The sequence below is a fragment of the Paramormyrops kingsleyae genome, chromosome 24, assembly GCF_048594095.1.
Source record: "Paramormyrops kingsleyae isolate MSU_618 chromosome 24, PKINGS_0.4, whole genome shotgun sequence".
NCBI lineage: Eukaryota > Metazoa > Chordata > Actinopteri > Osteoglossiformes > Mormyridae > Paramormyrops > Paramormyrops kingsleyae.
Genome location: NC_132820.1, coordinates 9,753,723 through 9,777,490, shown reverse-complemented (window position 1 = coordinate 9,777,490; position 23,768 = coordinate 9,753,723). Strand labels below are relative to the sequence as shown.

Here is a 23,768-nt window from a genome sequence, read left to right as displayed (position 1 = left end):
AAAGTTATTACAATAAAGGCGTTTGTTACGAGAAATACGGTAATCACCTGGATGACGTAATTCAACCAACAGCATCACGACCGAAACAACCAGTACACTGGGAGGGAGATATTGCCCCTTTAAGAAAAGGGACGCGTTGTACAAATAAAACAACCAACTTAATGGATTTCTTGGAGAATTAACGGAAATATACCGTTTCGGAACCATGGATGCAAATGGTGCGTACTGAAAAGAAGTTAGACAAATTTTCTTATTGAAAAGAACAGGAATAGGGAGCTTCTGCTGGTTAAACATGGTGGCCGCTGTGGACGAAAACTAAAAGAGGGTTTTAAAATATTTAAGAAAAGCCGTTTTCGCTTTGAAGGGAAATGCTGCAACTGCCGGTACGGGCATCGGAGACCTGCGCCGTGGGAATGGGATCGTAGATTTTATTTTTTTTTGCAGGTCATGTGTTAATCAGCTCAGAAGCAATACGTCCATCCCGCTTAGAAAGTTGAAAATCCAAGTTTTTTCTTCTCCTCCGAAGCAGCACGGCGACTGGATTCGAGGATCGCCGCATTGAGGATAAACGAGCGCCGCGGCTGAATGAAGAATGCCAACAGAGACGCTTCGGAACCCGGATCGCCCTCTCCAGCACGCCGCTCCGGAGCCCCGCAGCACGATCGTTAACTTGTTGCCGGTGTGTTATGAATGGCAATAGCCGCTGCAGACCCGACGAGTAGCCGAGAAGCACACGATGTAGCGAAATCACAAAGATTTTCCAAAAAATGTTGCTCGTTACACGTAAACTGCCACATTTCTTAACCACATTAGGGAAACCGACGCTGGAAACGTGGATGGTGACCGAAACATGAAGTATCGAGTTAAAAGGAAACGGATCCGGTGTTGATGGCACGCATAACGTAAAGATTTTTAAAGGACCTCATAGTTATTATAGGGATACCAAATTGCACGCCATTCAACCATAATAGCCCTTAGAAGACTTTCATTACATGGGGACTTGCCTGACATGCCAAGGAAGGAGTTACCATTGCCAGAGGGTTGGGAAGAAGCCCGTGATTTTGATGGGAAAGTGTATTACATTGATCACGTCAATCATACTACAAGCTGGATTGACCCGAGGGACAGGTACGGTACTCGTCTGATTAAAAAATACAGCGGTGTTTTCCCATCCATGTGACATACGATTGGGTTGGATCTGAAATTCCGGTTATGTCACTAAATTAACATTGAACCTGCTTTGTAAATCAGTTTAATAAGTAGCTGCTTAATGTGTGATATAAAATTCAAACGTATAACCATGGAATTATATTCGCTGGTAACTAAAGCGTCCACGTGTGATGGAGAAACTGTACGTTTTATTTAGAGAATCTCAGCTTTAAAGAAGTTGATCCTGTTCCCTTTATTCAAGCTGTAAAAAACAGTCATGCTGAAAGTATGTCAAAGGGAACAATGATCGTATACAGCATATTTCCCTGTAATTATTCCAGGCATCTGACTTTATGAGTAAATTATAAACGGACTGTAATGCGCTGCATTTAGCGGCAGTGAGTTGATACACAGACCCCCATTTTTACTTGTATCAAATCTCAAATAAAACTGTCGTTATTCTGAAACATCTGTAGATGTTTACGTCTACTGAGACACAGTGTTGCAGCAGTTAAAAAATAGAGGTAGTCACATCCCGGAACCTCAAGATGAAAAAAAATCTGCTTGATAGTTCGTATCGGGAAATATTTCGATCCTGGTTCTGTGGTTTAAAATAAAATTCCTTGCGAAAATAAAGACAGACATTAAGTATGAGTAAGAGAACTGCAATGATACTCATTCTTTTTTTGTCTCTACGTGCCATTATGGTCTCTCACACACATGCATACATACAAACATGAGGTTATAGGCTACATCCTAGCTAAAGAGTCGAAATGAAATATATTGCATATATTTTCCCCTTGTTTTCCGGTGAGGTCGGAGCTAGTGTATTACAAGACCTTAGGAAAGCGAATGCGGAGAAAGATAGGAGCGTGTGTGTGGAACACGTGTTTCATTAAATCGTGTCCCGAGCTGTAGGGCCTCTGATGTGTTATTTTATTCTATTGAAAACACCAAGCAAGCGGTTGCGGCGGTACGCGTGGCTGGATTGCGGAGCCAGCTGCGAGCGGTTGGGACCTCATCGCCTCACCTGTGGGGAAAAAAAAGCCGTATTCGATTACAAGACAAGGACTAACCCTGAACAGTCAATGGATTTACATCCCAGTAGCGTCTCACCCCCCCCCCCCCCCTTCTATTGCCAAGCAACAGTTGATAGGTAACAAAGATTACCTGTAGTGCTGTATCTTAATGAATCCCCGTTTCGTCTGCCGTTCCCTAAGGTGGGAAGATTCCCACCTAACAAACACCACTTACCGGCATTAGCTTCCCTGCCTTGTGCGTGTACAGCATGTTTGAAAAGTTTTAAACAGTTATACTCTAATCCCCCTGTGAGTGTTAGCGTGAAGCAGTTTAGCTATTTAAATGACCCATAAACTATAATCGCATAAAAATGGATTACTGTATTGTTAAGGGAAAATTAATTCTCGGCTTCATGATCCGTTTTGATTATGAACATGGCTGCTGAAAATGTAGTATTTTAGATGACCTGCTTTAGGGGCATCTGTTATGTAATGTAAAGCAAAACACAAGGACACGGGGTGGAAAAAAACCCTGTCCAATCACAGCTGAAGAAATTGTTTTATTATAATAGGAGTATGCTGATTATATTTTGAAAGTTTAATCACTCATTTAGTAAAAATCCAATTAAACTGGTTTTTTTTAAATCATAGCGATTAAGCTTGCTTTGCGGGTGAAGGTAGTACTGTTTGAAAATGTAAAACAATTTGCATCCTAAAGTCCCCAGACACAATTTGTATGATTTGGTTAGATAACCGTTTCTAACTCCCGTTTTAGTGTAGATTTCTGCATTCTGGTGGAGAAGCCTGCGCTCACTGTTCCTTTAATTTTGTCGGCGTGCGTAAATAATGAATTTGAATTTGATCTCCCGTACGCTAAGTATATTATCCACTCTGGCTCTCCAACCCAGTAAGCGCGGTATGTGAAGAATGCCAGATTAGGGCTAACCTATATCCTGCCCGTAACAGGAACTCGGAGCTTAGCGTGATGCGGTGGCCAAGCACGCCGCTGCCGCGTTCGGCCGCTCCAACGGCGGCCTTTGTTGACTTTGCCCGGCGTGACGCACCGAGCAGGAATCCCGTCAGGGAAATGGAATGCTATCTTTCAGATATAACCGTACCGTTCCTCGCGGTGGGGGTGAAGCCTCCTTTCATTGTTGGACCTTGAGCGTTGATGAGAGGCGAGGCCCGCGCCGCCTGAAACACTCGAGGAATTCGCCCCGTGCGTGTGACACGAGCCCCGTGTGATGTTTGCTCGTGCCTCACACCCGGACTCACCGTTGCTTTGCACACGAATATAAACTGTCGATTTAGCCAGGAGCTGTGCACTTTCGTGGAAGTGCGTATAGAACGCTTTGTCGGGCAGGATAACCCCAAATGGCGAATCTTTTTCATAATAAGCAGGTGTGACGAAGAAGACAATCGTGTAATCACATTACTGTCATATAATGGGCCACAAAACATTCCACTAATCCTTGACTTTACAGCAAGACTTGCTTACGTGCTAGATGCAGTGGAGCTCTTTTACTACATTTAAGTCTGATTTGTCCTACCCTCTCTAAAGGAGTGAGCAGTAGGATGAGGCCTGCCACATCAGGACTCTGAATTATTATTTTGGAGACTTAGAAATAGAGTTTCCCTGGGAGGGTGGAGGGTTGCGCCATGAAGAGGAAATCATACGCCCTGTCCAATCTCTGTCACAGTTTTAAATTCAGGAATGGGTTGATGCTCTCTCCTCTGGTTTTTCCATTATTCATACACCGAAAAGTGAACTGGTTAAAATTCCTTTCCTTCAAAAACCCGTGAGCAGAAAAATAACAAACCGTAGCCCCCATCCCTGGCAATAGAGGTTTTTGGATGTGGCACCGATCAGGTTACAGGTGGCCATTAAAAATTGACCGGGCCCACGTCGTCATGTGGTCGGAACACGGCGGGTGTTGCAGCGAATGTTCTCCGGTGGTCCATTTACTACCTGTGACCCGTTGAAAATGATGTTAAAAACTGGTATCTGGACCACTGCAGGTCAGACATTGTTCACATCATCCTTTATATATCATTATGTAATTTTAAATAGTGGTGGTATTTAGGATTGCTGACAGCTAAACCTGCCAGTGAATACCATTATTGGTTCTAACACCTTTATAATTAGTGCTGGATAGTTACCAGAAGCACCATGTCATGTGACATATTGTCCAGGTAAGCTCTTCAACATGTCAGTTAAGGGTGAGCAGAACCTGAGGTGGACCTGTGGCCTTCAAGAACCAAGCCTACATGCTGCTTTGTTGGGGGTGAAGGCAATGAACGTAATCTTAAGAACCAGAATGCATCCAGGTGGTCACAGAATAGTTGGTGTTTTAAATAAGAAAAAATCCACTCCTGAATCATTCTGGGGTAATAGCTTAATTCGCAATATATAAAACAATTTGCTGAAATTAGCATTAAAAACATTATCGACATGAATTCTTCATAATGCATAATAATTTAGTCGGTCGTGTTTTCTCTTAAATAGTTATAGTAATTATGATAGATTGTTTTACTGGAAGAACTTCAATGTTGTTTTCCCAGAGTAATCAATGCTCTAGGGTTTGTTAATGACGGTAAGCATTATTACCCTGCACACACATTGGGATAATTAGACAGTTTCTAAGAAAGTTAACACCCTGGTTCGTTTGATGAGTGATTAGCCCTTTCACGACAGCGGTGACTAAGAGTCTCTGTTTGGCATCTCATCTGAAAGATCCCCTCTGCGGCCGTGTCCCCTTCCCTATGCTGGGACTCAGATGGCCCACAGTGGTCTTCCTCACATTGTTTATGACGTCTCCCGTCTGAGATTCAGCCACACTGTGGGGGGGTTTTTCTGCCCCTCCGACTGTCCTCATTTTGTTACCATTGGTAACTGATGTCCCCCCGGGATCAATAAAGATGTGTAATCTAATCTAATCTTGGGCAGTATCTAATTTTTCATACTGGAACACTGTCCAGACATTGCGCTGCCTTACTGTGGTATTTTGACAGTATTTTGAAAAGCATTATTTCAGCATTTTGAAATCTTATGATAAAATCTTGATATAATTTGCTGGAATGGGGGGAGGAGGGTTTCCCCATAATATAATTCAGCAAATTCAGCACCACCACCACCTCCCCCCCCACCCACCTTGGTTAATTTTGTTTCCAATATTTTAAAATACTGCTGTATACCATATTTCCATTATACTGCACATAATTAATCTTATATAAGACACATATAAAGTATATCGAGTGCTAAATATAATATTAGCACTCGAAGTATATGTTTATTGCATTTTTTTTTTTTTGTCATTTAGCCGACTGCGGAAAACCATTATGACTCTTCGCCGTTAAGCTTTCACCCGCGTTCCTTGTCATTAACAGCTGATGGCTGTTGACAGATATATGCCTGTCAAACTAAAGGTCGCTATGTCTAGAAAACATCTCCCATGGTCCGCTATCTGGGGCTGTGCTGCGGAACTTCGTTCCCTGCAAATGGGAACCAGAGTCCGTGAAGGTATATATGCAAGTTCTGCTGATAATAGCTGAGAGGCCGGCAAACGGCGAAATCAAAAGATACTGCAGTTTGTTTAATCAGAAAAGCGGAAGAGTGATCGGAGAAATCGAGCAACACTGAGTAACATTCCGGCAAACAGAGTATATCTTCATATTTGTGGTGAATGAGCCCTTTAGTGAGAAAGGTCTGTCTGTTTTGTTTTATTGTTCTGCTGGGGTCTCAGTGGGGGGGGGGGGTCACCCTTTGGGTTTCTTGTGTTCCTGGACTCTGGTCTTGGACGGCGGCAGCAGGGTTGCCTCAGAAACGTTCTGGCACCGGAGTCGTAGAGGCCCCAGGAATGGCAGGGCCCGGTCTCCTGCGCCGGCGGTCTGGTGCAGTGCCGCGTTCCCGTTGTGGCCAGACATGCCGCTGCGGCGATTGCAAAGGCTGATACGTAACAAAACTGAACTAAATCAATTGGCAGATTTTCTGTCTGGCAAGCCAAGGCCATTTCCCACAATGCATCTGTGCAGAAATTAGTTGCCCATGAACACTCCCACTTGGCTTTGCAGCGGTCAAAGGTGAAACCCCGCGAGATGGACGCGCCGTTTTAATGCCGGAGCTTTAGGTCCCATTAAAGGAGTTCCCAGAATGTTCTGTCTCCTCCCCCCCCCCCCCCAGGCAGACCAAGCCTTTGACGTTTGCTGACTGCATCGGGGATGAGCTCCCCATCGGCTGGGAGGAGGCCTTTGACCCCCACATCGGCCCCTACTATGTGGATCATAACACCAGTAAGTGCTGAATTTATCCTCAACCCTAAAATGCTCTGCAGTCCTTAATGGTTTCCTCTTTTGTGAGTTTTCTGCTTTGGTTGTAATATTTGTAATATTGGGGAAAGTAAAATTCTGTATAAGAATCAAGTCTGTTTTGGTGTTAGTTAGGTATGATATAAAAGCTGAATTATCAACCAAATATTGGCTCTGTGAACATTCAGGTGCGATTGACGTAATTAAGTGTGGTTTGAGAGAATAACTTTATCGTGCCCTTAATGGAAAAAAGCACAATAAAGCTTTAAACAGTGAAGGCTGGAGTGTGCCCGATTTGTTTTTATATTACAGAATAATGATAGATTAAAATTCAAATGAGGTAACCGAGGGGTTTGAGAGCAGATGTGAAGCTGTAACGTTCCAGGTCCTGGCAGGAAGCTCCTGTCGTGTCCACAAGAAGAGAAAATCCGTAAAGTTTGAGAAAAACTGAAACGGTCTGGTGTCCCTTTAAGCCCCCTGATACGTGGGTTTGGGGGCTGCTGGGCAGTAACGAGCGGTTTGTGACGCCCCCAGAGCGCACGCAGGTGGAGGACCCCCGTGTGCAGTGGCAGCGGGAGCAGGAGCGCATGCTCAGGGAGTACCTGGGGGTTGCGCAGCAGGCGCTGACCACACAGCGGGAGACATGCCAGGTCAAGGAACAGCGCCTCCAGCTGGCCCAGCAAGAGTACCGGCAGCTGAGCGATGTGTGGCGGGGCAGGTCCGCCTCCCAGAGCAGCTGTAAGACCGCCGGCTTGTGGGGGGGGGGGGGAATCCTGAAGAAAATCCTGCACGATAAGCGCATCCCCTCTCATCTCTATTCGAGGCTGAGATGCCGGAGGATCGTGTGGCCCGGCGGAGCAGGAAGCCGCCGGCGCCTTAAACATGAAATGAATCGTGCGTCTGTCTCCATCTCCCGCAGTGAACTCCAGGTCCTCGTCCAGCAGCAAGTATGACCCAGAGATACTCAAGGCAGAGATCGTGACCGCCAAGAGCCGGGTGAGTTCTGCTGCATGACAAAAACAACAAAGTTAATTAGTTGATTTCTTGTCTGGAATGCCATCATTTCCCACAGTGCATCTGTGTAGAAATTAGCCGGGTAAAGGACCCCCCCCCCCCCAGACTCTGCTTCCACAAAGGGCTTGTCACCATTCAGTGGTACATGGCTCAGTGGGTTAAGGTTTGGCCACATGGAGTCTTCAGTCTGTGATGGCAAGTTCACGGGTTCGAATCTTAGGGTTGAGTGAGTGATTTCACGCCCTTGAGCGAGACCCTTAACTCCCACTTTCTTCAGGCTCTGGCTGACCTTGCTTTCTGCATGTCGTTTTTAGCATCTGCTAAAATAAATAAAATGTAATTAAATATGTAATGATGTGATGAGACACAAAGCCTCCAAGCCAGATGCTCGCACCTTTGCCTCCTCATATGCAATGTTCGTCATTAGCCTCGCAGGTTAGAAAGTCCCTCTCGGAAAGTGGGCTGAAAGTCTTGCCGATTGTTTCGCGTAGTTGCTGTTTGGCTGGAACGTTTGGCTGAGCCGGCGATAGGGCCGGCCCATCGTTTCTGCGAATTGGGGGGGTGATCGTCGGGCTTAATTCCGTATTTCGGGGCAAAACACGGCGCTGCAGGACCACGATGGCTCAGCGCTTGCTGAACTCTGTCCAAAGACTCGGGCCGGATGTGGTCGATCGGTCTCATCTATTTTTGTAAACCCAATCCTGTGGACTAACCCCGTATCTTCATTTCTCACTTTTTAGGTAAATAAGCTGAAGCGGGATCTCGCCTTTATGAAGCAAGAGCTGCGTTATAAGGAACAGGGTTTCGAGACGCTCCGAGAGTAAGTGTGTCCGAAAGGAAGAAGCCCGCGGGGCCCTCCGCGACATGTCCTCGCCTGCCCTCGGCTCAAAACAGAATCGTATTTGTCTCGTTTGGTTCCCTGTTTGGTTCCCGTTTCCTTCTACCCGTCTCTCTAGAGGTGTCATCCTTGACGTCTTACCATCTCTGGGAGCCGCATCCTGACATTTTAGGCGCTGTGGGAAGAGAACGCGGGTTAAGCTAACCACTAGTGCCCACCCTAGTGTCAGGATTAGCGGCAAAGTGTTAGGACAGAGGTCCGCGGATTATGATAAGAGCCGGCGTGTTCAGGGCTTCAGTGTTCAGCCAGGGCCTCGCTGCCGCCGCCCCCGTGGCTCTACCCTCAGCTCGCGGCGAGGAATGCGGTCGGACCGGCCGAGCCGGAGTCGCTCGCGGCTAATCCATGAGTCACCTTCCGCAGCCGCAGCCGCCGTCAGGTTTTGGTGTGTTTGCCCCACCCCCCCTCCCGCACAGCAGCCTCCGTTCAGCCGGCACACTCATATCCTGTCGACCCCCCCCCCCCCCTCATTTCGCTCCTCGCACCTTCCCCTCCTCGACAGGATTGACCACAAGGTGTCCAGCGCCCCCTATGGCTACAAGCTGCACGAGGCCCAGGCCATTCTGAGCGAGGTGAAGTCCATCAAAGACGCCATCAGCGCAGGCGAGAAGGAGAAACGGGAGCTGATGCAGGTGGGTTGCCTTGGGGGAGGCGAGGGGGGGGGCAAGAGGTGCGAGAACCGTGTGCCTGCTTGTGGGCGCGTGGGGGAGGGGGGGCAGAATCCGTCCTAGACAACAGTCGCCATGGCGTGAGAGGATGTGAGAGGTCAGCCAGCTGCTGCCTCAGCACCCAGCATGTCGTCTCCAAGGTGATGCAGACAGGCCCCGCCCCCCTGCGGCTGACGGGATCCCGTCCGAACGCCGCGCAGATGCCAGCAGATTGGCCCAGCTCAGATGCTGCTGGAGGGCAGTACTGGGAACCCGGTGACCTGGTTCCATGCGGTGAGAGGAGGTGGATGTGCCCCACTGAATTATGGGAATGCATCTGTTTAATCATTCTCCCTCCCCCCGATAGTGATACTTGCATGTGTTTCTCCTTCGCTCTCGTGAAGAGCACAAGGGGGCTCAGGAGGTAAACGGCGCCGCGGTGCGAGCGTGGTCATGTGACGCACGGGAGACAGCCCATCCCCGCCGGGCCCACATGTAGTGCATTTTCATAATTCCACATGAGCAAGCAACTCTCCATGCCTTCGGGTCGAAAAATCCTAAAAATACGCATCTAAAATCACTTATTTCTTTAAGCTACTGAAATAATCTGCTGTCTTATTATCCCAAGTGTTGTACTGAAGCTTGTCTCCTGCATCTTGATGGTAGGTGCAGTTTTCAGGCCTCCTGCCACAAGGGGGCGTGCTAAGAGTGTAGCTCTCACACCCTGCCGGCCAACCAGCTACCAATTTGCGTTTTGCTTACATTTTGTTTTTTCCCTGTGGAAACTGGCATCTCACCAGTACGGTATTTCAGCTGGCTTCCAGAATGCTCCTGTCTGGGGCATGATAGATAGTTGATTTACCTTAAGTGAAACTTTGTTCATTTCTCGATTTGACTTTTCATGCAGAAACTGGCTGTTCTGAAGGATGGCTTCCTGTTCGACTCGGGGTCCCAGATGGACTTGTGGGCCAGTAGCTCCTTGGCCGACTCCAACCTCTCCATCCCCCGTCTTTACTCGGATGCCGAATCCCAGACCGACCTGCCTGCAGAGGTGAGCGACCACCACATGAGAGTAATCAGGGGACTCACTGTGCATTGAGATCAGTTGGGCTGGGTCTCTACAGGGTTTTCCATCTGTAGTTTCTCTTCTGGGATTTGGTTAGTACTGGTAGGCTTCACCACTGTCGCCCCTTCTGAAGTTGGGTTGCTACGTTGGCACCCAAAGCAACCATTTATGTCTTGGGTTGAGTGGTGCTGCATTTAGTGACATTTTCTTAATATTACTAAAAGGTACATTTAAATTTATGACATTCAAATAATGTGATTTTTTTTTTCTTTAATTTACATTTTGTTGTATACTCACTGGGTTAAAAAGGAGCACTTGACCCTGAGAGATTTAATCTGTTGGTTCCCTCCAGTTTGCTATGAACAGCAGCAACACGCTGGCAGAGAAAGTTCGTCTGAGTCTGAAGTATGAAGAGGCCAAGAGACGGTAAACTTTCCCAGCTTCTGGACGACCCCATGATAAAACCTGTGGGCGCCTGACGTTGACCGCTGGTTGACTTATTTTGGTGGCGAGCCGCGGTCGCAGGTCTCGGGGCACCTTGCCGCGTTGAGTGAGTCACTCTGATCGCGCCGACGTGTCTGCAGGATTGCCAACATCGAGGTGCAGATCGCCAAGCTGGACAGCGAGGCGTGGCCAGGTCTCCTGGACCCGGAGCGGGATCGGCTGATCCTAATCAACGAGAAGGAGGAGCTCTTGAGGGAGCTGGAGTACGCCAAGCCCAGGAAGCGGGTCCCGGGAGATGCCGAGAAGATAGAGACGGAGAAGAAGAGGCTGGAGCAGGATCTGCAGGTGGCCCGGGACAGCCAGAGCAAGGCCCTAACTGAGAGGTCAGCGTCAGATGACTATTACTGCCCCCTTGTGGACCGACACATTAATTAACAGAACTATCTAGCCACCTGTCTTCTACTCACTTTTCTTAGGTAACAGAACTAAGAGATTTTAATATTGTATAGCTTAGGCAGGGCAGCTGGAAGTTGTGCTGATTCGTTTCAGGTTAAGTACCTCCCTGGGCTACCGTGCTCAGCCACTCAGCTACCTGTCCCCCCTTGCAAGGTTAGCTTACCTGTAAAGAGTATTAACTTGAAGCTAGCAGGGTGCTAATCTGGGTCCCTAGTGGTGATCCTGTTGACAAACCTTAAAATGGTTCGTGGTTGAATATATAAACAGGTAGTGGAATTGAACAAGACAAAAAAAAACCCACTTTAACTGCTTAATTAGCCGTCTAATATGCTTGAGCTGGTTAAAGATCATAGCTGGTGTCAGGGCTGCATGCAGTCTGATGTTCGTTGTCTTCCTTGACCTCTTGGGATTTCAATCTGTGATGTTCCCAGGAATAACCTGTTCCCTGATTGGTATCAGTCAGAACCCCAACTTAGACAATGTAAGCATGAGATACGGGGCTGGTGCAAGTGAGCTCTGGTCTGAAGAGACGTCAGCTTTTTTTCCGTAGGCGGGCTGGGATCGGTGGTGGGCTGCTTGCTTCGCTGCCTTTGCGCAGACACCTGCTTCCATGGCTCAGGTTTCCCTTGTGCGGATGCCAGTCAGGGCTCGGCGGTCCCCCGCTGATAAATAGGGCCCTTGTTCTCCGCACCCCCTGCATCTACCTGCCTTCTGTAACCCGACCTCCTGAAAGTGGGGATCTAGGTTGCCCACAAAGGATGCCTCTTTCTATTCTGCCTCACTGTCATTAAAAAAAAAATAATAATATCTAAAGAAAAGCTCTGTTATTACATCCCACCTCTGAGGGCAGGATGCCGTGTAAACATGTAAACAAGCCAGGCGGAATCCTGTGCATAATGTCTCTCTGAAGTGCGGCACATGACTTTCGCTCTTCTCTCTCGTTCTTCCCGTCAGGTTACGGTTACACTCCCGGAGAAACAAACTAGTCCGAGAGCTGGAAGAAATGGTTCGGGTTGCCTCTTCCCTACATAGCCAGCTGAAAAGGTGAGGTCGGTGAGTTCTGTTGGCGTTGGCCTGAAAGTCTCCTAACGGTGAAGAATGTCTGGGGAATAGCTATGGGTGTTGCTATGGCGCCTGTCCTTGGTTGGTCATAAGTAGACGCAAGTGATGAAAGAGTCTGTTGAGAGGAAACCTGGAGATCCTTTTGGCTTGGAGGTATTGATGTTGAGAGGACGTGTCACGAGGAAGGTCTACTCAGCAAGTGGCTGAAAGGCTATGTTCCACCAAATTTAACGTGAGCTCGATGAGCTTCCAGTCATAGACGTGTTAAAGGGTCTCCCCTTGCCTTGCACTGCTCAGATGGCTCTAATGTTGGCTTTTGTGGTCAATTGCGTGCAAGCTGTGCTGGAGGAGCCCTTGGCTGTTCTGGATTCCTCCCATTTTGTCATTCGATGTTGCCGTGTCCATGAGACAGCCTGTGCTTATTGACCTTGTAGCGGTGCAGCCCGGTCCAGCCGAACGTCACAGGGACGCCCCAGGTCAGACCATCCCATTATGTTTTGGCAAAGATCCCAAATTCCTCCCTGTCTGAAACCACCAGCCTGCTTTGACATGTTTGTTTGAGCAACCTTGACAGTTCATGGCTTCACGTCTCGGTATCTATGGACGTTTAGCACTCCTTTCACAAGACTCCCATTACGTGGAGGACAACACCGTCCCTAGTTATAGGATGATGTAAATATAGTGTAAGTGGGATGGGTTTTTGTCTACTAAGTCGGCGTGTTTCCTTTGAAAGTTATCAAAAGGGCAATCGGATACGTCAACGTACTTCAAATAAGACAGACCGGTGATACTGGCCCGCCTTCTGATTCCATTCTGAATGCTTGATGTTCCCGTTTTCTCGAACGATGAACATCAAAGACCCGACTGCATTTCCCCTGTGCCGTTGCTAACGAGGCGCGGTGCTTTAATTAGTCTGTTTCTGAGGGAAGTGCAGTCGAGGTTTTGGAAGGCAAAAGGGGGGGGGGGGGCTGGGGTTCGCTGCTCAGACGGAAATAGATATAGGAAGCTGGAATGAAGTGCCCTGGTGCTGAAGTCTCGTTCTTCATGTCTTTGCCTGCAGCCTGTCTGCCAGCACGCTCTCCTGCTCCTCCGGCAGCAGCCGGGGCTCCTTGACGTCTAGTCGGGGCTCTCTGGCTGCCTCCAGTCTGGGGTCGTCGTCACCCAGCCTGACTGACCTCTACCTGGACCCGCCCGAGCTGGGGGACCCAGACCTCCGGCAGAAGCTGGACACTCTTCTGCAGGACAGTGTGGCCGGAGGGTACCGACCATCCAGTTCCATCCCCACCATCCATGAGAACGAGGTGGTGGGGGCGGCAGGCGGAGGCGGTGGCGGAGCCCAGCGGCTGCAGGCCCTCCGGCTGTCGGAGACGCCGCGCTCCTCAGGCTCGCTCTCTCCCCGGTCCTCGCTGTCCTCGCTGTCGCCCCCCTGCTCCCCGCTGGTCGCTGACTCCAGCTTCCTGTCTGGGGACGCCTTCCTGGGCCTAGCTGGGACCGGTCTGGACACCGAGTTACAGAGCCGGCTGACGGAGCTTGCCCTGGGAACTGACGATGGGGACGCTTCGCGCCAGCGCCCCGCCGGGGCCAAGCGGGACGTGGCAGCTGCTGGTGCTGAGACCTCTAAAGGTAGAGCAGACATTTTGCAAACCGTGTCATCTGGCTACTTTCTCTTTGAACCATGTGACCTGGCTACTCTCCCATGTGACCAGGTGACCTTTTACATTGCCTAGCCTTTTACCAGCATCTATTTGTTTCGTACACAGTCTCTTTCCATTGAGCATCCAAATGCACAATGTAACACGAAGTATTTGACCTGTCACATTATATTGATAGTTTGAGTGGAGCGTAAACAAACTAACATATATCGTTGGCTGGGTTTCCTATCTTTCATTTTACTTCTGGGAATCCTGGTGGCGCCTTTTGCGTCCGACACATTCCTGAATGCTGTGAATGTGTCTGTGATATAATTATACTGAGTACAGAGCTGGAGTGTTTCAGGTAACCGCAGCCCTGGGACTAACAGGTGCTCCGGCAGAGTATAAAGTTTCACAATGCCGCCTTAAAGACGGTGGCCAAAGATGGCCGCCGCGGTCACATGGGACGACGAGAGCCACCTTCTGCAACGTCCTCATGGCCGGTTCCCCATGAGTGGATAATTTAGCATAGAGATGCAGAGGCAGCCGGAAGGCGGGTCGGGTTAATGTGACCCCTCCCCCCGAAACCCGACTCCTCCGACGACATGAGCACGCTGACAGGACATTGTGTTCCTACCCCCCATCTTCTACTCCATCTTCAGATTCAGTTACGCAGACAAGGGGGGGCATGGCCGGGCTGAGGAACGCCGGCGTGTCGTCCGCCGTCTCTGACGAATCGGTGGCAGGGGACAGTGGCGTTTACGAGCCAACCGAGAAGAGGTACGTCAGCGGAGGGCGGGGCTGAATTAGCCAGACTCATTCATATCAAAGCTCCCCCCCGAAAAAGATCAAACCGTACAGTCGTAACAGAAACATTGACCCCATATTATTTACAACTATTTATTTCCATTAGAGAAATTCTCATTATTTAAATTTATGTGTGAATATGGTAACCTGATGCTGTGCAATAGAACATCTGAGGTGGTTCTGGAAAATTCTTGGCCCAGCATGTTGTTAAGCGTGTTGTTTGTGTAAACAGGAGCAGAACCTGAGCCAGCATGACTGCCTCAGGGTGTGTGTGTTTGTGTGTGTGTGTGTGTCGCTAAATGACACTCCTCTCTCTCTCCCAGGCCCGGCCATCTGGTCGAGCTGCCCACCTACGATGAGGCAGGACACCCGGGCTCAGCACAGGTCAGGCTGGGCCTTAGGTATGAGGCGAAAGAGCGGAGCTTCACGGTGGCCGTCATGCAGCTGGCCAACTGCGGGGCCCTGGCTCCGCCGGCCGAATGCAACATGTGAGCTTTGGGCCCTCTTTCATGTTACTGGTGTGTGTGTGTGTGTGTGTGTGTGTGTGGGGGGGGGTGACAGATTACAATAAATCATGCTTAATTAATTCTGTTTAATATAATGAGAAATATTTATTAATTGGCCAGCAGGTGGAGTGGCACTTAGGGCTCCATTATTGATATCCTTACCTGATAATTGTAACCTAATGAGTAAAACTGATGGCTCAGTCAACATAAAAATATATGCTTCCCAACTTAATTAGCAGTGGTTACAAGTTTGTTTTCCTCTCTTACACTGTGGCTTTTCATATCCAAGGAATCATTTAACCCTTTATTTGTGCAGTACTGTTGCTATTGTTGTGTTTCCTATGGAAGCTCCTCCTGCATGGTGCCTCGGGTGATGATTCCGCAAACCTCTGCCCAGGTACGTCCGCGTGGCCGTGCTGCCCTGCTCGGAGACCACCAGGTGCCTCTTCCGCACCCGGGGGGTGCAGCCGCAGGATGCGGCGGAGCTGAACGAAGTGTTCAGTGTGCAGGGCTCCCATGGTGCTTTGAGGCAGAAGACGCTACGCGTTGACGTCTGCTTCATGAACACATCCGGCAGGGAGGAGTGCCTGGTGAGCGCCGCTCCCCTGATTGGCTGCCTTTAGCAACGCAAAACCGCCCCCCACCCCCACCACCAGAGAAACTGTCTAGTATCTAGTAATTATCTGGTAGTCAGTGGCATCAGGGTGTGTCACCGTGGACTCTATAGAGACGATCTGTCGACTTTCAATGTTACGTGTAACGGTCTGAGTTGACTAATGAATTTTACACTCCCCAACGCACCCGTCTCAGCTTCTGCTTAACACACTACTGAAAATCTTTGATAGTCTTCAGTTCAAGAAACTAGTCCAGAGCTAGCTAACAAGGTCAGCGTGGCCTGTTTCCGGTCATGAGCTAACCGAGCCGTGGTTGACCGTGTCCTCTTTACTTCTTGTCAGGCTGGGGCTCAGATAAGTTTGGCTGAAATCAGCAGCTCTGGGGAACTCGCCACAAAGTGGTACAACCTTCTCAACTACAGTTACCTGGCAGAGATCGACACCAAGCACCAGGAGACGGAGTTTGCCGTCGGGGAGGGGAGGGTAAGAAGGGACTTTTTCACCCCTGCTACTCCTCAGACCATTCTAATGCGAAGCTTTAAGCCACAAGATTTATCTACTCCATCTAACCTCATTCTGGAAGTTAATGGCCCAAGGCCCATATTGACACCAGACACAAATGCTATAATGCTTATAGTCTGGAACATAGAGAAAGCTATTATTAAAATAAATTAGTAGTTTCAATAATAAACTTCTGAAATAAAGCTCCCCATATTCCAGAGCTGTCCCTCAGCCACGGAGCCCAGCACCACAGAAGGAACCTGGAACAATGTTGAGGGCTCGCTGAAGCTAAACTGGTCAGTGTGCCCTTTGCTTCTCAAAACATCCTGTGGTATTTTGTCCTTGTCGGGTCACCGTACTCATTTCTAGCTGCTTTCACCTCGTAATCTGAGAGCTTGTCCACCATGCAGGCATGGCATCTCCCTGGAAGGCGATGTTTTTGAGGAACCAGAAACGAGCGATGTGGACGAAGGAGAGGAAGGACTGGAGCAGGATGAGGAGGTGCTGCTGGAGGAAGAGGAGGAGCTATACCCCGAATCCAGCCAATGGGAGGCAGAGGGGGAGGCGGCAAACCAGTTTCAGGCGGGAGCAAAGACAGAACGGGTAAATACAGAAAAACTGTATAAGCCAAGTCCTGTGTTGTGCATCCTGAGAATCGTAGGACGCTGGGCCTGTGATTGGATGGTCATTGGTCCAAATCCCAGGGTCAGCACAGTGAGCGAGGCCCCTAACTCTCAATTGCTCCAGGAACTGTCACCCTGCTTTCGCAAAAATTTCCCTGCTAAATAAATGCAAATGGAATATAAATCGATAAGTGACAGCAGGATACACGGCATTAACTTTGCTGTTATACATTTCAGCACATACAATCCGGATGCTTGATCTGTTAAACTCGTTGATTATAGCTTATAGCTTCTCCATGTAGCATCTCTTCAGTGTTAATAATCATTACCCGTGGATATGGGTGATATTTAGGTCAGAGATGGTTTGTGTTTTGACATAACAGGTTAATAAGGAAACGAGTACAGAGGGTCTGTTTAATTCGGCCTCGGTGGTGCGGCCCAAGGAGCGGCGACTTGCGGTACCGCGGCAAGCCGCCTTCGTGAGGGGGAACACGATCATCCGCTCGAAGACCTTCTCCCCCGGGCCACAGAGCCAGTACATCTGCAGGGTGGGTACAGCGCAGCGCACACACACTCGCACACGGAACCGCACGCACAGTCTGCTGACTTAGAGGAATTTCCATTCCCTCCATTCAACCCAATTAGCGAGCGGTTCCTGACCTACTTTTCTGTGTTGGCGAAGAAAAGCAGAAATCTCTCCTCTTTCCGGAATCGCCGCCATGATGTAAATTTGGAGTGTGGAGAAATGGCAAAACGCATCGCGTTCCGGTCTCGGTAATAAGAACACGTCTGCTGAATTTGTGACGGTATCGCCCGTCCCGCGCAGATTAACCGCAGCGACAGCGACAGCTCCACCCTGTCCAAGAAGTCCCCCTTCGTCCGGAACTCGGCGGAGAGGCGCAGTGTGCGGCTGAAGAAGGTAGGCCATCCCACGGACGCCCTGCACCGCGACAGCCTGTGCGATTACATGCTGATCGCTGCCGCGTAATTCATCAGTCAGCAGGAGTTCGGTGGAAATTTTATTTATTATAACAGGACAGTCGAAGGTCTTTACTTTCCCCACTATCTTTCCATCAACACGTTAGTTTATTAATTCATGTATTCATTTGCCCATCTGTATATGCACTGGTTGCAATCATCCATCTACCCATGCATTCATCCATCCATCCATCCGGTCATTCACTTATGCTGTCACTCTGTCCATCCATCCATCCATCCATCCATGCATTCATCCATCCATCCGGTCATTCACTTATGCTGTTGCTCTGTCCCTGTCTGTCCATCCATCCATCCATCCATCCATCCATCCGGTCATTCACTTATGTTGTCACTCTGTCCCTGTCTGTCCATCCATGCCTTCATCCATCCATGCGTTTATTCACTTATGCTGTCACTCTGTCCCTGTCTGTCCATCCATCCATCCATCATTCCTTTATCCTTCAATCCACCCATCCATCTACCCATCCGTTCACTTATCTGTCCATCCATCCATCCATGCAGCCTCCCCTGCCGGTGAAGGGTTTGGATGGGCTGCTTCGCACTTCCCTGGACCTGGAACTGGACCTGCAGGCGTCTCGGACCCGCCACTCCCGCCTGGGTCAGGAGCTGCGTGTGCTGCGGCAGCTGAGCATGCAGCTGGAGGACGCGCGCATGCGTGGCTGCAGTCGGCTGCCTGCCTGGGTGCAGGAGGATGAGCGTCTGCAGCTGCTGCTGAAGCAGGTGGAGAAGCAGGTGAGAATGAGCTCCATCTGTCCATCTGTTCACCAAGGAATCGCTCTTTCTCAGAGTATCTCCATCCATCCATCCATCCATCCATCCATCCATCTGCCAGGCATTCTTGCATACAGGCATGCGTGCATGTCTCTGCTGGCTATCTATACATGCATGCATGCATTGGTACATGCTTACATCCATTTATCCAATAGTTTCAAAACCACAACTAGTCCAGATTATCTGATGGTTGACTATAGCAAGTTCTCCAGTTAAGTCATCTATTTTTCAGTCTGTTTATCATTCTATTGGTCAGTCAGTAGATCCGCCATATAATGATATAGTTAACAAGAGCATCTGTCTATTTGTTGAGGGATCATTCGTTCGGTGTATCACCGAACATCCATCTCTGCATTAATCCACTGGATTCCAAACCTCACCTTGACAGATCATACTCACAACTAGTCCAGATTATCTGCTGAATGACTAACAAATGTGATTCAACTACTGTACTGATTTTAAAGCTGATAATTAAATGTGGCTATCACTGCGTTAAGTCATCTGTTATCCAGTCTTGTAATTCCAATCAGTGGTCAGTCAGTAGATCTATCCATCATATAATGATTCACTTATTCAGGTCATTGAAGTCCGGTCTGACCCAGCAGTCGCATCCGGTTTATTGGATGTGTTTGTACATGATGTCCTGCCAAAGCCGCGGAGTGGCAAATGGAGACTGATTTTCCTGACCGCATGAAAGGAAAGCCCTCATGACAATCCCTCGCTGATGCTGATGTCAATAGACAAGGTGGCACCAAGCTGTGGTTGCTTTAAATCCCAACGTGTTGTTGGTTCAGGTCCCTGAACGGAGTCCCCCGTCCACTAACCTTTAAACAAATGGATAAGCAACAATTAAAAATACCACGGTTCAGCCAGTAATTACCGCGGACGAGCCGCCAAGGTCGTGTGTGTGTGCGCCAGAGGTTCTGCTCTCCCGCGGGACCCAGGAGAAGTGGCCCATGCCTGTTTTCCTCCCCACAGACCCAGGAAGAGCAGCAGCAGGAGCAGAGGGTGGACAGGATGATGCGGACAGCTGTGAAGGACGTCAGCAAGATCCGCAGCCAGAGTTGCAAGGAGGTGCCTGAGACACAGTCCTTCAGGTACTGTAGGTCAGAGAGGGGGTGAGATCCCACCCCATGTCCTCCAGCAGGAGAATCAAGCTGACTCCGGGGGCCAGGCACATGACGGGGGCTCCTGAAAATGTTCAGTTTTATAGACAGGGGTTCAAGATGACATTTTGTCAGGGGGCCCAGAATTTCTAGGTATGCCCCTATAATGGCCAAATGAAGCTTCACGAACCACTTGCTGTATTTTTTTTCCTCACTAGATGGTGCTCTTGGGACATGCTTTTAGCCCTGTTTTGAACAGAGAGCACCATCTAGTGGGGTCAGAAATTACAGCAAATGGTTCATGAAGCTTCATTTGGCCGTCACCACCCCTGAATCTACTAGCCATATAAATAGCACCTTACACAATTTTCTTTGGTGACCTGAGACTTCTACACACTAATGTATCAGCGTGTGCAGAACCATAGTGTCTACTTGTCCTTTCCTATGATCTGGTCCACAAGCCTTTCAAAAGCCTGACACTGCCGTCGCGCGCCTATTAGTGCCACCGGCGTCTCTGTTCCGCCTTGTGATACCATATTCTCTCTGTGAATCTGTCATGAAGAGAGAAGATGGCTTTCTTCACTCGAGCGAAGATCCACATCCCTGATCTCCCGGCGGACGACGTCTAGAACGTCTTAAGTATTCTGAAGTCTGAACTGCTGTTTCCAAGGAGATGAGACTGACTTCTGGTGGTGTTATGAAGAAATGTTTAAAAAAAAAAAAAATATGGAAAACGTCACATTTTTAAACACTGGGCTGTAGATTTTTTTAGTTGATAATCTGTATAGTTTTGTCATTGATAGCAACTGGAGCCCTTTTTTTTTGCTCATTGTAGCATTATTTTTCTGTTACTGATTAATGTATTATTTTAGGTATATTATGTATTAGCATATTCACAGGCAGTGATTTGAATTGGAAGTACGAACTGTTGCTGTTTTTAACAGGAAGGAAACTCTTCCTTCGAAGATGTGAATACGAACGTACAAGGTACTTTTGGCACGCGGAGGACCAGGCTTTGGAACTCCTCTACGTGGAGTCATTTGGGGATCGGGTTGGGGGGGGGGGGGACTAGCCGGCCGAGAGAGACAACTCCCCGGAACAGCACCGGTGCACGCGGTCGGGCTGGTAGCATTACGGAGGCGCAGCACTTAGCGTGGCTAACTCTCAGGTAACACATAGAGACGCTCGTGCACTTTAAAAGCTAGCTTGGAAATAGTGGCTCCGATGTAATCCGGAAAACGTCCGTTTCTCCACATTCTTCACGCACTCGGGCAAGTAAATTATAACCGTGAAAGAACGAAACTCTGTGTCATGCACAAGGTCATTCCTGAAATATAATCTAAACCTTATTTTGGATCTGAATCTTGAATCTGTTTAAGTGATTCAATATTTTTAGGGAATATTTGCCCTGTACCAGGAATATTTAGCTATTTAAATACCCGCATATTATTTTTGAATGAAGTGTAATGAGTTAACCAGAAAATGTTACACCAAAAACTGGAAACTAGACACTATGGATCCTCTTGCTATGAGATCGATGAGGATTCAGGTTACTGTAGTGCGGTCCCTGGAGTCCAAATCTAATAGGCTACGTAATAAACCCAACGATCGAGGGTTTCCAAGGAGTCTGAGAAGAACAGTGTTTTCAGGAAAGACACGGATAACGAGATAATATGTCCTCACAAAGTGAATTTGACAAGTGTAAAAAAATGGATCTGGATATTAGAGCTCTCAACAGCCTCACAAACACAACAATGTGTAGACTTAGCTAAACGTGTTGCACTTATGTTTTACCGTGTCGTATAATCGGCGGCGTTTCTGATGATTTTAATATGTAACTGGATCAAGGGCCAGGGATTGAAACTGAAACGCTAAATTAGGACGTCTGAACTACGGGGAACGATGGATAAACATTTAATAATGCATGACAGTCACAAGCTCATGTAATGAATCTTCCTGGTGTCTCAATTTTGTATTTTTTTTGTAAGCGGATAATGGTGGAAACATTTCATTGGTAGACTTCAAACAAGTGTATAACCAGCGGTCGAGTATTTTAGCCAATGCACTTAATTCTAACGCACGAGAATGATTAGGATTCACTGGTATATATATATATATTTTATAATTTTATTTTTTATAGGATCCGGAAACAACAGCACATTTCTAATACTGTTTGTGACCTACCTTTGGTTTTCCATTAAACTGATTTAAAGTTGTTAAAGTACCCAGAAAGACTATTGCTGGTCGGTTCATGACGGGAGTGTTTTGAAAGAACTCCATGCCTAATGCACATTTTACTGGAGTTCAGCAGATGTAAGTTTGTGTACACAGGTATTAAGACTTGGTGTGGAACACAGTTCACGTCACGTTCTTTAAACCTCTGTCACAGACGTGTGTTTGTCTCCTGGCACCGTTCCTATAGGAAACTGGTTTCCTACGTCCATGTTCTCGTAGCTGATTGACTAACGCCGGGTCTGTTTTTTCCCCCCATTATTCCCAAGTAGGGTGTGTCTGTACTCTTGCAGCGACACCTACAGGACATCCGTCAATGTGTTCGTGTATATATGTGGCCCATTTCAAGTATGTTTACTAAGAATACAGGTACACCTTTAACAATACGCTGATTATCTTGCTGTCAGTGTCCCATTTTATGTTTCTAAGTGACTTTCTGTGGCCGTCTGTCTCTATGGTGATTTACATCAATAAAAACTGACATGGGTTGTACATTTCCAGAATGATTATAACAACGCTGAAAGATGTCATAGAACCAGTGCCGATGTTATAAATCCATATGATTCAAATGCAAAATAGACAAACACAGTATATTGTCTTTTACTGTTACCTTTAAAAAGCCCCATGATTTGAGTCTTGCACGGATCCAGTGCAGAAACTGCTGTTTACCTTAAAGGCTCGTGCGCTGGCACCTGGAAAATCGAGGCATTTCGAAGTGTAAAGATTCCCGATCCAATGGAAAAATGCACAAAGAAACCATTGTTAAGTTTCTATTTTATTTTTGAAATTGGATTTATGTACTACATATTTCGTCCTTAAAATACTGGCCATTTTAGGTTTAAAGGTCCTGCTGTAAATCTCCGTATGTCTCCTGTATCGAGTCTCCGTTGTGTAAAATGTTTTTGATGAAGGTAAACTTAAAAGTCGTGAATGAGATGTTGGCTCCATAGTAATCGCTATTTTACCCATGATTTCAACATCGGGTTGTTTTCCTTAGACGCCTGTTAGTGTTCGGGGGGCAGGGGGAGGAAGTTGTTTCTTCAGTTTTTGTTCATCATCATTTCCAGGATCGAGTTTATAAAATGTGTCTTGAATGCGATTGACTAAGACACCTTCGCACCAGCTTTAAGTGATTAATATGAAAGAATTTATCCTGCTTTATCATATTAAACCGATTACCAAATTAACCGCAAACATTCCCTCGGCATGAGAAATTGCTGGCAATGTATTTTGCGCATGTTAAGAGGACAAACTGGTTAGTTTTGCAGAACAGAAAAGTGAGCGGTATACAAGTAACGCTTATTTCGCTCGTCAGCAGAACACACTGTTTATGTCTGTTTAGATCTGACCTGTTCTTTTGGCAAAATGATTATTTTTTTTATTCAGTTGGTGCTGGAACTGGAATTTATAAAGGAAGTTTTATGTTAAGATATTCAGTGTTTGGATTAAATCGGATTTTTGGAAATATGCAATTGACTGACTAGGTGCTTTTTACACACAATTTAATGCTGAAATACACTAGGCTGTTAAGATGCAGAGATACATACTAAGAAATTACACGCCATGGATTCAGTTAAACCAATGTAATCCCCCCTGGTGTCTGATAATTTGTTTTCGTGTAGGATTTTAATTAATGTTTGTTTTGTTAAGGCAAGTCACGTTTTGTTTGATTTTTAATCTACCAAATTAGAATTGTGATTTTTCTTTTTTCTGTAACATACACTTTCTTCTTTTCGCCGCACTTTGTGAATAGGGTGTTACTGTTTATTTTCCCGTATGAAACTTCTGAAAACTGTGAATTTTAATACTGATTATGTCGACCAGCATTGTAAATACTTCATCAGCACAATAACTTTTTTTTCTAGTTTCGCAACAAATACATAGTTTTTCTTCAACGCAATCTGGTGTGCAAGTGTCGTCA

General features: G+C 47.5%; 1 protein-coding gene across 3 annotated transcripts; it reads left to right on the top strand.

Annotated features, from left to right (window-relative positions):
* Positions 1 to 24: 24 nt before the first annotated feature.
* Positions 25 to 23,747, top strand: wwc1 (WW and C2 domain containing 1). 3 transcript variants are annotated; one of them, XM_023845038.2, is made up of 23 exons: positions 25 to 218; positions 530 to 1,128; positions 6,349 to 6,458; positions 7,008 to 7,211; positions 7,393 to 7,469; positions 8,228 to 8,307; positions 8,885 to 9,014; positions 9,937 to 10,080; positions 10,448 to 10,521; positions 10,680 to 10,922; positions 11,950 to 12,039; positions 13,118 to 13,680; positions 14,351 to 14,468; positions 14,819 to 14,983; positions 15,399 to 15,591; positions 15,958 to 16,098; positions 16,336 to 16,412; positions 16,527 to 16,719; positions 17,123 to 17,287; positions 17,566 to 17,658; positions 18,240 to 18,470; positions 19,488 to 19,606; positions 20,178 to 23,747. In XM_023845038.2, the coding sequence occupies exons 2-23, from the start codon at positions 1,010 to 1,012 to the stop codon at positions 20,242 to 20,244; spliced, it is 3,396 nt and encodes a 1,131-aa protein (XP_023700806.1). In that variant the 5' UTR covers positions 25 to 218; positions 530 to 1,009; the 3' UTR covers positions 20,245 to 23,747. The 3 variants fall into 3 exon arrangements, with proteins under 3 accessions (XP_023700806.1, XP_023700807.1, XP_023700804.1); XM_023845039.2 differs by having other exon boundaries at positions 25 to 679; XM_023845036.2 differs by having other exon boundaries at positions 25 to 1,128.
* Positions 23,748 to 23,768: the final 21 nt, after the last annotated feature.

What these genes read in the sequence shown, in the direction of transcription:
- wwc1 (XM_023845038.2), top strand. Translation starts at nt 1,010, where the DNA reads ATGCCAAGGAAGGAGTTACCATTGCCAGAGGGTTGGGAAGAAGCCCGT. An exon ending in TCGTGACCGCCAAGAGCCGG is followed by an intron (nt 7,470 to 8,227) that starts GTGAGTTCTGCT and finishes CTCACTTTTTAG; the next exon opens with GTAAATAAGCTGAAGCGGGA. An exon ending in TACGAGCCAACCGAGAAGAG is followed by an intron (nt 14,469 to 14,818) that starts GTACGTCAGCGG and finishes TCTCTCTCCCAG; the next exon opens with GCCCGGCCATCTGGTCGAGC.